Source organism: Mirounga leonina, unplaced genomic scaffold (assembly GCF_011800145.1).
Source record: "Mirounga leonina isolate KUSES-001 unplaced genomic scaffold, KU_Mleo_1.0 Mir_114, whole genome shotgun sequence".
NCBI classification, from domain to species: Eukaryota; Metazoa; Chordata; class Mammalia; order Carnivora; family Phocidae; genus Mirounga; species Mirounga leonina.
In genome coordinates, this window is record NW_023270265.1 from 28,398,525 (window position 1) to 28,414,588 (window position 16,064).

Below are 16,064 nucleotides of genomic sequence, written 5' to 3' on the forward strand. Positions count from 1 at the left end.
CCTCTTTTAATAAAGCTGTTAAAAATGGAGAAATTCTCAGATTTCTGAGTGGGTTCAGCCATAGGACCTAACTTACTACTACAGAATAAGGAGAGGACTGGGTGGTATCTTTTAAGCTCTATTCATCTCTGTGACCTTGATTCTAAACAGTGTTTTCATGGTTCTAGAATTCCATATCTACTCAGCCGTAACCTACTTCAGTGACAGCATTAGTTAGACCAGTACAGGTGGGATTAAGCATACTTCACCATCCATGAGCCCAAGGTGGTCCTACTATAGGAGGAAAGGATGAAAAGAAAGGACATTCTGGTTATTTGATTTATTAGGCTTTTCTAAATTTAGAGGGAGGAGGTTTTAGGCAATCACTTGTCATTCTGAATTCTTAGTTCCCCCGAAAGATGATGAGGGATGAGTGTGAACTGGAATGTGGAAACTCGTGTTGGGCTTTTCCTAAGAATAACCTACTTTATACATTATCTTCCAACAAAATATACATCATAAGAACTGTATTTGATCTAGAATCTAGATAAAATATTAACTACATAATATAAAATAAAGTAGACATGTTCTGTTCAGAAAAAATGCCATACGTGGTTATTTAAATATTCAAAATAGGTGAGAGACACCTAGGAGCAGACATCCCTTCTCACAGAGGATACCTCTTCTTTAAGCACGGGAAGCAGAGTGGAATAAGAAGGAGGAGGAGCAGAAGTCTGATGGCAAACTTGATGGTTCTTTTTCCACTTGGCATTTTGGCCTCGAGAAAATTATTTAACATCTCTGTGCCTTTGTTCCCTCGTCTGCATGAAGTTCTTTGAAAGGGTGGGTGGCATATGGTTTAAATTGTTACTAGTTTGGATCTATATGGTTGCCACCAGCATGTGATGGCAGGACCAGCTGAAGACCAACTTGCTGCCAGAGCATGGTTTAAGAAGCTGCCTGTAGCTCTTTGGACAGCGGACAACTTTCCCCCCAACACTGTATTACCACCTTTTCAAATATGCAGAAAAGTTTGAAACATTGGAGTGACTGCCTATTTACCTACCACCTAGGTTACCTGTTAACTTTCATTTCATACATGTTATACTTAAAAACAGCAGAGCCAGAGAAACAGATGCCTAATTCTTCTGTAGCTACAAACACTTTTCAGAAGATACTGGACTTACGGGGTGCCTGGCTGGCTCAGTGTGTAGAACGTACAGCTCCTCATCTCAGGGTTGTGAGTTGGAGCCCCACGGTGGGCGTAGAGCTTACATTAAAAAAAAAAAAAAATAGTGGCCTTAAAGGGTTTAAGGAGCAGATTTTCTCTTAATTGATTATTGTACCAAATATAGTATTTTCAGTCCTTCATTATCATAGGGAGAGAATTTATTTAAAAATCAGCTAAGGGGCGCCTGGGGGCCCCGAGTTGGGCTCCACACTCAGCTGGGGAGTCTGCTTTTGGATTCTCTCTCTCCCTCTGCCCCTCCCTCTGCTCACGCTCTCTTTATCTCTCTTAAATAAATAAATGGATAGATAAATAAACAAATCTTTATTAAAAAAAAAATCAGGTAAGCCTGCAGAGGCTTTTCAGCTTACCTACTGGAGGGAGCACAGCAGTAGCTTAAACAGGATCCCACCCCCACCCCCACCTCCAGCCACACATGGCTGAAAAGGGCATGGCTCTGTGCCAAGACAGCGGCAGAGCCTGCTTCTCTTATTGATTCTTGGCCTTGCCTTGGATGGCTCCTAGGAAGCAGCAAAGGGGTGACTAATTCTGCCTTATTAGATTGGGAGGTCTCCTAAGTGAGCCTGGCAAGGAATGTGAAGCTATCCATCCAATCTTTCATTTATTCACTATTATTAAGTACCTACTCTGTACCAGGCACTGTCCTAGGCCCAGATCACTAACAATCAAAGATGATGAACCCCGTGGGGCAGCAGAACCAAAACAGCTAAGCCTGTTTTCTAAATGTTGTTGGCACCTGTCCTAACTTCTGCGATTTGCCAAGTTTCTTCAACTGCACAGACAGCACAGATGAGGTCTTAACAAGGGTTCTTTCGAAGACTCTGCCGGGAGAGTCAGTAGAGGGAGATCTCACTAGATAATAAAAATGAACTCTTTTGCAAATATGGAGCTGGAATTATACAATCCTAATAGTAACCTATGACTTGAGCTTTAGTGCCTCATTCCTGTCTCTATTCAGCTGCTGACCCTGCAATTTCTGCAAGCACAGCTCCCACTGAGGTTAATGGGAGTGTTCTGTGAATGTAAGTTTTGTACTTAATCTTCTCCTGCTGCGTGAGCCTTGCTTGTCTTGGACTGATGACCGTACCAATCCCCTTCCCCAATGGGAACATGCTAGCCCCTCCTTTCATGGAGCAGAGCCATGTAGCTGTGGTATGCTCCAGGTGAGGGGAAAATCAATTTGGGACAAAAATGTTCTGCTCTAATGTTACTCCACTGCTTCATAATAATAGCACCCTGCCTCCTATACGTTGTCTAGAAGCCCGAGAGAGTAAAAGAGAACAGTATATTGATACCGTTGCCGGGGCACTGTAAGCCAGACTTGGCTCTACTAACTTTTTAACTAGGCCTATAGCCATTAACTCTCTTCTCATTTGTGGAATGAGAAGTGATGCAGGAGACCGGAAGCAGGTATTCCTTCTCGATCTGGCTCCGCTGCCAAACTAGCTACTTGGCCGTAGGAAAATCGTGTGTCCACTTTGCGGTTCACTTTCCCCGTCCGTGAAAGAAGGGAGTTGAATTTGGTATACTCTACATTCCCTGCCAGGCTGGGAAACAGATTTATGGATCTAGAATCTGGAGAGGTCACAGTGCTTTTGAAATTGTTTGAATTCGTTGCCCACATTTATAAATCAGAAGATTTTACATAAAATATGAATTTCTACTTCTCTCGGAGAAGTAGAAATGTTGGCCCCACGAGCCTGGCATTTCTGCCCAGTTGCCACGGCCAGAGTGAAAAGGCTTCCCCTCCAGCCAGAGTGTGCCCCTTCCATCTGCCGCCATCCCTGTCCCATCCGCTTTACTGACCCCTGTAGGCTTTTGAGTTTGTGGCCTGTTTTAGGACTAGGATGCGCACATTTTCAACAAAGTTACCAGTGAGGGCTTTATCCCCATGATCATTCAAACGATGGGTCTATGGCCTCATCTAGGAATCTGACTTATATATTTAATTCATTACAAGCAGAAGCCAAGAAGGGCACGTGGAGCTTCGCAGGGATGCTCGCAGGAGGGAACCAGGGTGCTGGGGCTGCTTATGGTAATTTGACATATAACTCAGAGCCTAATTGTGTCAGGTGAGGTGATCTGGACAGTTTATTCTCTGTTCCCAGAGTTAACAAGCCTCCATCACATAACTTTCTTTGTGAATGTTAAATGAACATCCCCTGGAAAGCTAAAACCTCAAAATGTCAAGTTGCTAGGGAGGAAAGGTTTGCACAGCAAGCACAGAAGGATTTGTGCAGCTTCTAGGCTTAGTAGTTAATCTTTTATTAACTGTCCTTATTTTCTTTTTCTTATTAACCTTCTTATTTCTTTCATTTGGATCTAACTAGGGAAATGTTGTGAGGGAGGTATTTTTCTCAACTAGGGGGTGGTTCCTTTTATTACAAGGTGAACATAATCTTTGCCTGGGACTGTCCCAGTTTAAGCCTCAAACTAGGTGAATTATTAATAGTACCCTTTTTTCAGTCTCCAACATGTTCTGTTTTGGACGATAAATTCTGTGGTCCGCTCCTTACATTTATGTTTTACGCACTTCTCTGTAGGTTTGTTGTATGTCAATCTTTTTTTTTTTTTTTTAGAAGATTGAAAAATGTATTAGGAAGTCTCACCTATGATCAAGAATCTAGGCCAGCCTGGGAAAACTCATGTTTGCTCTACGATTCGTAATTACCGCACGAACCCCCGTGCTAACAGCTGTGATTTAGGTGTAGACTTCCAAAACAGAGGGGGTGGTGTGTCCCATTTTCTGGGGACTCCTGTGGCATGAGATAGTTATATCTGTTTTTGTTTTTTTTTCTCCTACATGTGGCTGGAAAAATGGTGTACCTTTAGTTCTAATTGTGCAGGTCAGTCAAGATAGCAGATGGGAAAGTGCTTTGTAAACCGTGGAGGTTTTTTCCACTTGGAGTGGCAAGAGTTCCTCAAATTCCTACATTGGCAGGGTCCCAGCATCACTGCACTGGTGCTGTCAGTTAATCTTCCTGTAATACAGCTCTTCTACTTATAACTTTTTATAGCTCTGAGTGCCTACAGAATGAAATCTAAATCTCTAAACTTGGCATCCAGTCCACCACAAACTGGCCTGATCAACTTTCCAGCATTATTCTTGCTGTTATTCTTTATGGGCTTTAGAAGCAAATCCGACTGCATGGTGTTCCAAAAATGCTGCCCCCTTTGCTGTCTTGCTTGGTGCTTTTCTCTCCATTAGGGTCCTTTTCCCTCCTTCTCTCTCAGTCCCTTGGTCATGGACTGAATAGTTGTGTCTCTTCCCCCTGCCTCCCCCCTCCAATTCATATGTTGATGCCCTAACCCTCATAGGTGGCTGTGTTTGGGGATGGGACCTCCAAAGAAGTAATTAGGGTTAAATGAGGTCATAAAAATGGGGCCTTGATCTAATAGCATTAGTGTCCTTATAAGAGATACCAGGGAGCTCATTCTCTCTCTCCACATTCAAACTCAGAGGGAAAGCCATGTGAGGACAAAGAGGCCATCTGGAAGCCGAAGAGAGCTCTCACCAGAAACCAGCCCTACACGACCTTGATCTGGGACTTCTGGTTTCCAGAACTGTGAGAAAATACATTTCTCTATTTAAGCTACCCAGTGTATGATATTATGTTATGGCAGCCCAAGCACACGAAGACACCTTTCTTGGGCTAGCTCTTACATGGGCATATCGAAAAACCTATCTATTTTTCAAGGACCAACTCAAAGACCATGAAGTCTCAATTCTCCCACTTTATTTGTACTTCTTTTTAAGATGTTTGATGTTCTAACCTGCATATGTCATTATGTAGCAAATGTTTCCTAACTTCTTTACTGGTAAGATTATGGGGTAACCTCTGATTTAGTATTATAGCTCCACAATGCCTAGCACAGTGTCTGGAACTTATTAGATACACAATATATAGTGAATGAATGAATGAATGAGCAAAAGAGAAACAAAGAGATGGGGGAAAGAAATAAGATATAAAACTTTAGTTAAAATTTAAAGAGGAAACAGAGAATTGAGATATATTAATAAATGGGGAGAAATAAGTCTTTAGTAATGTTTAAAATAAAACAAATAGATATCTCAGAGGAACTAAAAATAAGAGCGGATTTTTTTTCCACTGAGGTCTGGCATATTATTTGTCTATACATGGCGGGGAGGGGGGCTGGTGGTGGTGTCTGACTTGGAGTAGATTTCTTGCTCCAGCTTCAGAGGATGTGGAAAAAAGACCATGGGAAGGAACTCAGCTGGTATGAGAAAATTGGCATTTTATGACTGGAGTCGTAATCATAAATTCCAGCTCTAGTATCAGACCCATGCTGGTCTGAATCTCACGGGAGGGCTCAGAATTGGACATTCAGAATCCGTTCTTCCCCCTGAACTCCCATTCCTACTTACCAGCCTCCTGTCAGTCTTCCTTATCAACTGCCTCTTCCTCACTCCCCAAATGTAGTTTTAAAATTAAGATCTTTGAATAGATGACATTCACATGGGTCAACATTTAAAAATTTGGAAGTGAAAAGTTTCCCCAAATCATGACCTGGGTTGAGTGTTTTAGCCACAATGATAAGGATAATCAAGCTCAGAGCCTTTCTTTCTTTCTTTTTTTTTTTTTTTTTAAGATTTTATTTATTTATTTGAGAGAGAGAGAATGAGAGACAGAGCACGAGAGGGAAGAGGGCAGAGGGAGAAGCAGACCCCCTGCTGAGCAGGGAGCCCGATGCAGGACTCCATCCTGGGACTCCAGGATCATGACCTGAGCTGAAGGCAGTCGCTTAACCAACTGAGCCACCCAGGCGCCCCTCAGAGCCTTTCTTACACGTCTGTCCAAGACGGAGCTGGAGGCTGGAACTGAGATGGAACAGCACTGAGAAAGAACATCCTAAAAGATTTTAGAAAATCCTACAGTTGCAGGCCTGGCAGTCAGGAGGATAGGGGTCCTGAAGCAGGGCCAACAGTGGACTTCTAGCGCAGAGACACCTTTCTCTGAGTAGCCCAGGTCAAGGGGGCAGGGGAGAAAGGAAGCGGGTGACTGTGCAGAGCAGAGACCTCTTGGGGTTGCCCCATAGAAGGGTCGGGAGGGGCAGGCTCCCTGGGAAAAGAGCAGTGGCGGTGTAGGGTGCTGTCCAGCTCCTAAGTCCCCATTGTGGAGGGACCCAGAGCCTTTGGGGGGGGGGCAGGGCAGTGGGAGTCTCCTTTACACACACTTGAGCGCCTGACTGGAGACGGGATTACCGGGAAGGCCGCACCCAAGGAGCTCGGCTCATATCAAGGGAGGAAGCTTTTCTCACAACCCTATCAAAAAGCTGCTTTTGTCTTTCTCTTCCTACTCCACTGACTACATCCAGAAAATATCTAGAAAAGGAGGGAAAGAAAGCCTGAAGAAAGCTTCTAGAGAAGGTAAATGGCATTGCTGATTTGCTGTGATTCCTGATTCTAACTTCTTTTGTTTGTTTTTGGCCCGCTGTTGTGGCGAGTTCTCATCTGAACTAAAAGATGCCTGTGTATTTAAACCAGTGAACAACGTTGCTTCAGGGGGAACAGATTTCATTCTAGGGAAAGTCTGGGTAACTCCAGTATTTGCCCAGTTCCTGTTTTTCCTCAGAAGATCTAGTGCTTTGGCGTGATTAAAACGTTGCTGCTGCAGCACTAATTTTGAATATTTTCTAAAACCAGGCGATTTTCTAGGGGCAAAGAAAAAACTTCTCTATCAAGTTAGATCTTTATGTTGAAAAACAAAATGCATAGAGAGCTATTTGGTGTTTAACTTGCAATCTGTAAGACAAACTCAAAACGACTTTTAGGTCTAGATGGAGTGATTTCCCAAATCCTGGAATCCACACACATGGGAGTTGATCCTTTGCAGCGGAAAGAGTGGAAGAGTCACTCCTCCCCTTTAGCAGCCAGTGAAGGATTCTGGCAAGAGAGGGTTAGGTAGGGAAGGTGTTTGCTAGAAAGTTCTGGCTTTACCTGAATGACTTGCCTAAGGTCAAAGTCAGGACCTACCTAGGATTAGACACCTATGGCACCCACTTAGCCATCTCAGGCCTTTTGTAGCCCTTTTCAGAGGTGAAATATTGTCAGAATTCAAAATTTTATTGTATTTGTTTTCCTCCAGATTTAAAAAGAGATCCCTAGAAGCAAGTGTTGCCCTTGTCCTCCATTCACACAGATGGACAGACTTGGAAGCCCCTGGAAGTCATGACAAACCTGCACCAGCACCCCTCACTAAAAAGAGGGTGACTCTTTGAGCTAACAAGCCTCCAAACTCAAAGGAAGATCCTTCTTTCTGAGGAGTTTACTTGGCTTAGGTATCTAGATTGCTCTGTGTCCTGGGTCTACGTGAAGAATATGACACCCCCACCCTGCCCCCCAGCACCATTCAGGATAAGCATCACTTACTGATCCCAGTGTGAATTTGGTTTGTTTTTATTTTTATTTTTATTTAATTTATTAATTTTTATTGTTTAGGTGGGAGGAGGGCAGAGAGAGAGGGAGAGAGGAAATCTCAAGCAGGCTCCACGCCCAGTGCGTGAGTCCAACTTGAGGCTTGATCTCCCTGAGATCATGACCTGAGCTGAAATCAAGAGTCAGATGCTTAACTGACTGAGCCACCCAGGCGCCCCTGAGCTTGGTTAATTTTATATTGTAAGTTGTCCCAGTGGGTCCTTCCTTATATTTTTTGCTATGAAGTCCTGAATTTCTAACTTGTTTCTAAACTGCTGAATGCCACACTTTCCTGGCCGTTCTAGCTTTCTCTGCAATGCACAGGAAATATCTGTCTGTTTGGCCCGCTCTCCCCCGCACCCCTTCTCCACACTTATTTCGAAAGTATACATTCAGCATTTGTGAGTCTTTAATGGTCTTCCCTCTTAGCTCCCTTAAACACACTCGAACTCACACTTTTTAAGAAGTTTAAAACAGTTTCATTTTCAATCAGCTGACTTAGAAGGACCGTATCCATCTTTAACCTTTGTCAGATATCCCTAAAAATCTCAACTTTTTTTGCTTCTAAACTTTGATAATGCTATTTTTATAAATGCATGCCAAGTTTGTGAATCGGGTTTTTGTCATCTGAACTTATTTTTTCAAATATAGCAGTAAGAGAACTGGGGGTGGGGGAAGGATTGCCAGAAACTGACGGGCTAGAAAATAGAGTCAGGGACATGAGTTGAAAATAATCAGAATAAAAATTCTTTCATTTCTTTAACATTCTACAAATTTTCTTTTCAACATCTACTGTTGTTCTAGGCCCTGGTAATACAGCAGTGAACAAAACTGACAAAATCCTTGTCCTCACGAAGTCAAGCTCTGGTGGAAGGAGACAGATAATAAACAAAATTAAGGACAATGAAGCAGAGATGGAGTGTAGGCAATGTTTGTGAGTTTAAAAAAAGGTGGCCTTTGGGGTGCCTGGGTGGCATAGTCAGTTGAGAGTCCGACTCTTGGTTTCAGCTCAGGTGGTGGTCTCAGAGTTGTGAGATCAAGCCCCAAGACGAGCCCCACGTCAGGCTCTGTGCTCAGTGTGGAGTCTGCTTCAGATTCTCTCTCCCTCTCCCTCTGCCCCTCCCACTCGTGCTCCCTCTCTCAAATAAATAAATAAATCTTAAAAAAAAAAAGGTGGCCTTTGGGCAGTCTTGGAGGGGGACTGATGGGGTACACTGACATCTGGGGTAAGAGAGTCCCAGGGACAGGAAACAAATAGCAAGTGCACAGGCTTCTCAGGGAGCATCCCTGAAGTGAATGAGAAACGGCTAGGAGAAACTGGCTGAAGCAGCAGGTGATGGGGTCAGAAAAATAAGGAGAGACAGCACACCCTTACGAGCCTTGTGGGCTATTGTAGGGACTGTGGCTTTTACTGTGATGAAATGGGAAGCCGGGTGAGGATTTCAAACAAAGGAACAACAGGATTTGACTTAACAAGACCACTCTGGCTGCTGGGCTGAGAAGGGAAAGAGGCAGGTGTGGAAGAGGAGGGACCCTTAAGAGGCCATTGCTATTACCCCTACCAGAAATTAATCAGAAACGTCTGACCTGTTTACAAAAAGGGAAGAAAATGTGCTTGCAGAATTGAAAAAAAAAACAACAAAACAATTATATTTTGGGTGTTTAAGTTGCAACAAGAAGACCAATTTGGCAGTTACTTTGCTACAGTGCCTCCTCCAGACACAGTGGTTTGGGAGTCCTGGGGAGCTGGGTCTTCAGGGTTTTTTCCTCCTGAATTTTAAGTTTTCTTTTACAATTTTTATTAAGTAATCTCTATGCCCAATGTGGGGCTCGAACTCACAACCCTGAGATCAAGAGTCACATGCTCTATCAACTGAGCCAGCCAGGCACCCTCAGCATCTTTTTCTCCTGAGTAACCCATGGACCTAGCAGGGTTTGGTCAGGTGATTAGTAAGCCCTGGGCAGGCGCCAGGGTGGGTCAGTTGGTTGAGTGTCAGAGCTTGATTTCGGCTCAGGTTGTGATCTCAGAGTTGTGAGATCGAGCCCAGCGTGGGGCTCTGTGCTCAGCGCAGAGTCTCCTTGTCCCTCTCCCTCTGCTCCTCCCCCTGCTCTCTCTCAAATATTTAAATAAATAAATAAATAAAATCTTTTAAAAAAGAAGAAGCCTTTATGGGTCTCTTAGGATGTCTGCCCCCTGCCATTTCCCAAACTTGCCTGGCTGCCTGTTAGAGATACAGATTCCTGGGTCCTGTCCCTTCAGTAAACATGGAATGGGGCCCAGGGATATACACTTTCAGCAAGAATATGAGAGAAATCTTCTTTTTAATTTATTTTATTTATTATTATTATTATTTTAAAGATTTTATTTATTTGACAGAGAGAGATGCAGCGAGAGAGGGAACACAAGCAGGGGGAGTGGGAGAGGGAGAAGCAGGCTTCCCATGGAGGAGGGAGCCTGATGGGGGCTCCATCCCAGGACCCTGGGATCATGACCTGAATAGAAGGCAGACGCTTAAAGACTGAGCCACCCGGGCACCCCTTATTATTTTTTTTAAAGACAGAGCAAGAGTGCGAGCGAGGGGGAGGAGGCACAGAGGAAGAGGGAGAGAGAAAATCTCAAGCCAACTCCACGCCGAGCACGGAGCCCAACTTGGGGCCCCATCTCATGACCCTGAGATTATGACCTGAGCCGAAATCAAGAGTTGGATGCTTAGCCGACTGAGCCATGCAGGTGCCCCTTCTTTTTAAATTATTGGGGTAAAATCGGTATATAATATTATATGTTTCAGGTATACACTGTTAAATTTGATATTTGTGGAGTGTACAAAGTGATCACCACCATAAATGTAGTTACCATCAGCACCATACAAATGAGCACTTTCACCCATTTTACCCAACCCTAACCCCTCCTGCCTCTGGTAACCATCAGTATGTTCTCTGTATGTATGAGTTTGTTTTTGTTTTGTTCATTTTGTTTTTTAGATTCCACATATAAGTGAAATTGTACTGTATCTTTCTTTGTCCTGTGACTTATTTCACTTAGTATTACCCTCAACTCTATCTATATTGTCGCAAATGGCAAGATTGCCTTTTTTTTTTTTTTTTTATGACCCAGTACTATTCCATTGTATTTCCATATCTTGGCTATTGTAAATAATGCTTTTATGAATATAGGGGTGTGCATATATTTTCAAATCAATGTTTTGTATTCTTTGGCTAAATACCCAGAAAAGGAATAGTTGGGCCATATGGTAATTATATTTTTGATTTTTTTGAGGAATCCTCATATTGTTCTCGGTGGTGTCGGCACCAAGTTGATTCCCACTAACAGTGCAGGAGGGTTCTTTCCTCCACATCCTCTCTAACACTTGTTATTTCTTGTCTTTTTGGTAATAGCCATTGTAACAGGTGTGAGGTGATATTTCATTGTGGTTTTGGTTTGCATTCCTCTGATGATTAGTGATGTTGAACATCTTTTCATGTGCCTGTTGGCCATCTTTGGAAAAAATGTCTATTCAGATCATCTGCCCATTTTTTAATTGGGCTGGTTTTTGTTGTTGTTGTTGAGTTGCGTGAGTTCTTTATGTTTTGGATACTAAAGCCTTATCAGGTATGTGATTTGCAAAAATTTTCTTCCATTGAGTAGGATGCCTTTTTGTTTTTTTGGTTTCCTTCACCGTGCCAAAGCTTTTTAGTTTGTTGTAGTCCCATTTATTTATTTTTGCTTTTGTTTACCTTGCCTTTGGAGTCAGATCCAAAAAGTTTTTAAAAATCACTAAAACCAATGTCAAAGAGCTTGCCACCTTTTCTTCTCAGAATTCCATGGTTTCAGATCTTACATTAAAGTCTTTAACCCATTTTGAATTAATTTTTATGTATGGTGTAGGATAGTGGCTTAATTTCATTCATTTGTATGTAGATGTCCCGTTTTCCAACACCATTAATTGAAGAGACTGTCCTTTCCCCATTGTATACTCATGGCTCATTTGTCCTAAAATTAATTAACCATGTATGTGTGGGTTTATTTCTGGGCTCTCTATTGCATCCCATTGACCTATGTGCCTTTTTAATACCAATACCATATTGTTTTGATTACTATAGCTTTGTGGTATAGTGAGGGGGTTCTTGACTTGTAAGGTGGGGAAACTGCTTCACTATAACCTTCCCACCTCTGGCACAGCTTTTGGGGTTTGCGGACCTGAAAAGTATTGCAGGGTGCCCACGTGGCCGGCAGGTGGCGCCATATGACCACAAAGCTGCAGAGTGAGAGCATCCCATAGCGAGAAGTGAGCCTCCAGAAGAAACCGGTCAATAGGTGTTGGGGCTACTGAGCCGCCGCTTATCTCGGGCAGAGCGGCGTGGACAAGTAGAGGTGGGTGGCGCAGCCGGTGTCCCGCTTTTCAGGCAAATGTGCATCTTAAGACCTCCCTAGTCGGCTTCTCGGACCCATGGGGCGGCCCTCTCCGCACGAACATTGAGCACTGCGGGAGCGGGCAATGCGGTGCGGCGAAAAACCGCCTAACGCCACAGGAGATTAGCCCAACGCTGCCTACCCAGGTGCGGGAATCTACTACCGAAGCCCCTCAGGGAGCGCCAGACCCACAGACGGCCCCTTTTCATTGGTAGCTGGACTTGAGGCCCCGCCCCCTTTCGTACAGCCCTCATCTGTGACTGGCTCTCGGGCCCCAGCTGGCCACACCTCCTCCCCTCGCACATACACAAGAGTCACGCGCCTTTCAGTTGGAAACTTGGCGTGCTGAGGGGGACGGTGGCCTTCATCGCCCCACCCACCTACCTTGCTATTGGTCCGCGGCTCCGCTCATGACTACGCCCCCATTCCAGCCCCCTGGCTGGGAGGGTGGGCACCTGCGCGTGATTGGCTAGTCCGCCTGCCTCTCGCGGGAGCGGCTGGCGCTTCCCCCTCCCTTTTTCCCCTCCCGCGAGTCTCCAGGTTCCTCAGCTAGCCGAGGCCGAGTCAGTGTCAGTCAGGGAGCCGGACTGCTGAACAGTGTGTGCGGACGCTCCGCCGCAGTCTCGCCCAGGGGCCGGTGCCTGCGCTCGCGCCGCCGGGTGGGAAGGATGAAGCCGCAGCTGGAGCAGCCACCCTATGATTGGCTGTGTCGCTTGTGAACCCGAAGTAAAGATGGCGGGCGGGCAGGCAGCCGCCGCACTGCCCACTTGGAAGATGGCGGCGCGCCGCAGCCTCAGCGCCCGCGGCCGGGGGGTCCTGCAGGCAGCGGCGGGCCGGCTGCTGCCGCTGCTACTGCTGAGCTGCTGCTGCGGCGCGGGCGGCTGCGCAGCAGCGGGCGAGAACGAGGAGACGGTGATCATCGGGTTGCGGCTGGAGGACACGAACGACGTGTCGTTCATGGAAGGGGGGGCGCTGCGGGTGAGCGAGCGGACCCGGGTCAAGCTGCGGGTGTACGGGCAGAACATCAACAACGAGACGTGGTCCCGCATCGCCTTCACGGAGCATGAGCGGCGGCGCCACAGCCCAGGCGAGCGCGGGCTAGGGGGCCCCGCGCCGCCAGAGCCGGACAGCGGCCCCCAGCGCTGCGGCATCCGCACCTCAGATATCATCATCTTGCCCCACATCATTCTCAACCGCCGTACATCGGGCATCATTGAAATCGAGATCAAACCGCTGCGCAAGATGGAGAAGAGCAAGTCCTATTACCTGTGCACATCGCTCTCCACACCAGCCCTAGGCGCCGGCGGCCCGGGGTCCGCGGGTGGCGCCGTCGGGGGCAAGGGCGGCTCCGGGGTGGCCGGGCTTCCGCCGCCCCCGTGGGCCGAGACCACCTGGATTTATCACGACGGCGAGGACACCAAGATGATTGTGGGCGAGGAGAAGAAGTTCCTGCTGCCCTTCTGGCTGCAGGTGATCTTCATTTCGCTGCTCCTGTGCCTGTCGGGCATGTTCAGCGGCCTCAACCTGGGGCTGATGGCTCTGGACCCGATGGAGCTGCGCATCGTGCAGAACTGCGGCACGGAGAAAGAGAAGAATTATGCCAAGCGCATCGAGCCCGTGCGCAGGCAGGGAAACTACCTGCTGTGCTCGCTGCTGCTGGGCAACGTGCTGGTCAACACCACGCTCACCATCCTGCTCGACGACATCGCCGGCTCAGGCCTCGTGGCGGTGGTGGTCTCCACCATCGGCATCGTCATCTTTGGGGAAATCGTGCCCCAGGCCATCTGCTCCCGGCACGGCCTGGCTGTAGGGGCCAACACCATCTTCCTCACCAAGTTTTTCATGATGATGACCTTCCCCGCTTCTTACCCGGTTAGCAAGCTGCTGGACTGCGTCCTCGGCCAGGAGATAGGCACTGTCTATAACCGGGAAAAACTGCTGGAGATGCTCCGGGTCACCGACCCCTACAACGACCTCGTTAAGGAGGAGCTGAACATCATCCAAGGGGCGCTGGAGCTCCGCACCAAGACAGTGGAGGACGTGATGACTCCGCTCCGGGACTGCTTCATGATCACCGGCGAAGCCATTCTGGACTTCAACACCATGTCGGAGATCATGGAGAGCGGCTACACCCGTATTCCAGTATTTGAGGGGGAGCGCTCCAACATCGTGGACCTCCTCTTTGTCAAAGACTTGGCCTTCGTGGATCCAGATGACTGTACTCCCCTGAAAACCATCACTAAATTTTATAACCACCCCTTGCACTTTGTTTTCAATGACACCAAGTTGGACGCTATGCTGGAAGAATTTAAGAAAGGTGGGAAATTTTGGTATCTTTCATTGGCTTGCTTTTTCTCTCTCCATCCCCCTCCCTACTTGAGCCCTCTACCAACCCCCCAAGGCGAGTTGACCGGAATTTCTCCTCTCTCTTAATTGCAAAGTTGAAAGGGTGGCGTGGATTTGGGGATGGATTGAACTAGTAAGAGCTTCTAGGTTTTTTTTTAAAAGCACAAGGCTAACGTCACTGGCTTTTTCGCATTTCAGAAAGCAGCCGTTCTATTTTCTGTGCATGATACTGCCTGCAACTCTGGTCTTGAGGGGTCTGCTGCGTTCATTGCCCCAGTTCTGAGTGGGTGGTTGCAAATAGGGGCCAGCTGATGCCATGCTGTGACATCTGGCTGAGATGTACTCCTCTCCGGCGTTTGGAAAACATTTAAATAGGTTTAGAATATCTCTAGGTTTAGGATTTAGAAAGTCCTTTTCCTCCTCCTTAAACATTCATTGACATTTCAGAGATTGGAAGTGCCTTTTCAGTAGCTCTGTTCCTGGTTGTCAGGCCACCTGTGGGGCAGACTGAGGTCTGCCTTTGGAGATAGGGGATGGGTTAAGCCAAATATCACCAAAAAGGTTCACTCATCCGGATGTGACTTGCCTTAGCTAGAAAAGAGAGTTTTTTAAAAAGTAAAGTTAGTTATTAATGTATGACTTAGAAAGACTAGGGGTGAGTTAACCTTTTATGAGGCTATCTTGTCTAGCTTTCTTCACTATTTGTTTATCTTTACTTGACAAATAAAATTTCCCAAACCAAGTGTGGTTTTGGCAGAGATCTTGAACATTTAACAATGGGATGACGCCCTCTGTTGTGGTTTATTTATTTCTTGCGTTTTTTTCTGGTTTGTAAGTGTTCTTTTTGACCTTGATCACTTGGTATATTAAGTTCAAGTTTTTAAAAAACCAAGTCAGTGCTCACTGTTCTGGGGAGTTTTAGCAGGGAAGAGAGGCGCAGAGTCTGATGTGCTCACCTTTCTTGCATGGTGGTATTTTTTGTTTGTTTTACCATCTAATGAACAGGCAAATAGCAACTCATGCAATTATTACTGAAATTCTGTCTTTAAAAAAGTTTCCAGTGAATAGTGTTGCCATTTGAAAATCAAGGGCTGCTGAGCTGTTTAATTGCTGTGGTGCTAGTGCAGGTATTAAAATGTGTATGTAACCTTTAATGACTTGCTAGTCGTCAAAACTAAGTTTTCCTTCTGCAAATAGAATTTTGAGCGCTCAGAGTGGTCTCTCCACCAAAAAAGGCTGTGTTTAGTAAGTGTTGACAGCTCACTGAACGTGGTGATCTGAACATCCCCATAGAGCGTGTGTTTGCCCTAGTTCCATTCTCCTGGCTGAATGGTGTCCTCTCTGGAACGGGATCACATTGCAGTAATTTTCAGATAAAGGAATAGAGCAGAATGTGCTTCAGAGATTGGTAATTTGCATTTAAAAGCAGAAGGAGAGTCTTCTGGATTCTTAAACAGTAAAAAGAAAATGTCCATTATCTAAGTAACAGAGCTTCTTTTGGGGGGTGTCATTATCCTTTCACTGCTAAGCTGTTAATTAGAGCATCTGTCCAATCTCTTCTTTCATGTTGCAATAATATATCTAGTACAGAAAGATACCTTGCAGTGCTTGAAAATGCCTCTGAAATACTTTCTTTCTGTTGC

At 45.8% G+C, this 16,064-nt stretch overlaps 1 protein-coding gene and 1 long non-coding RNA gene across 6 annotated transcripts in view; both read left to right on the forward strand.

Moving 5' to 3' along the window:
* The first annotated feature begins 4,755 nt into the window (after nt 1-4,755).
* LOC118025677 lies at nt 4,756-7,718 on the forward strand. The gene is made up of 3 exons (XR_004683378.1): nt 4,756-4,794; nt 6,566-6,617; nt 7,336-7,718. It is a non-coding gene; the product is annotated as an uncharacterized LOC118025677 (long non-coding RNA).
* Nucleotides 7,719-11,567: 3,849 nt separating this feature from the next.
* The window catches only part of CNNM2 (cyclin and CBS domain divalent metal cation transport mediator 2), a 142,129-nt gene continuing 137,632 nt past the window's right edge, over nt 11,568-16,064 (forward strand). For all 5 annotated transcript variants that reach the window (XM_035028276.1, XM_035028287.1, XM_035028258.1 and 2 more), the window contains exon 1: nt 11,568-14,392. In XM_035028276.1, the coding sequence (XP_034884167.1) occupies nt 12,772-14,392 (1,621 nt within the window). In that variant the 5' untranslated portion in view covers nt 11,568-12,771. The remainder of the gene's footprint in view (nt 14,393-16,064) is intronic.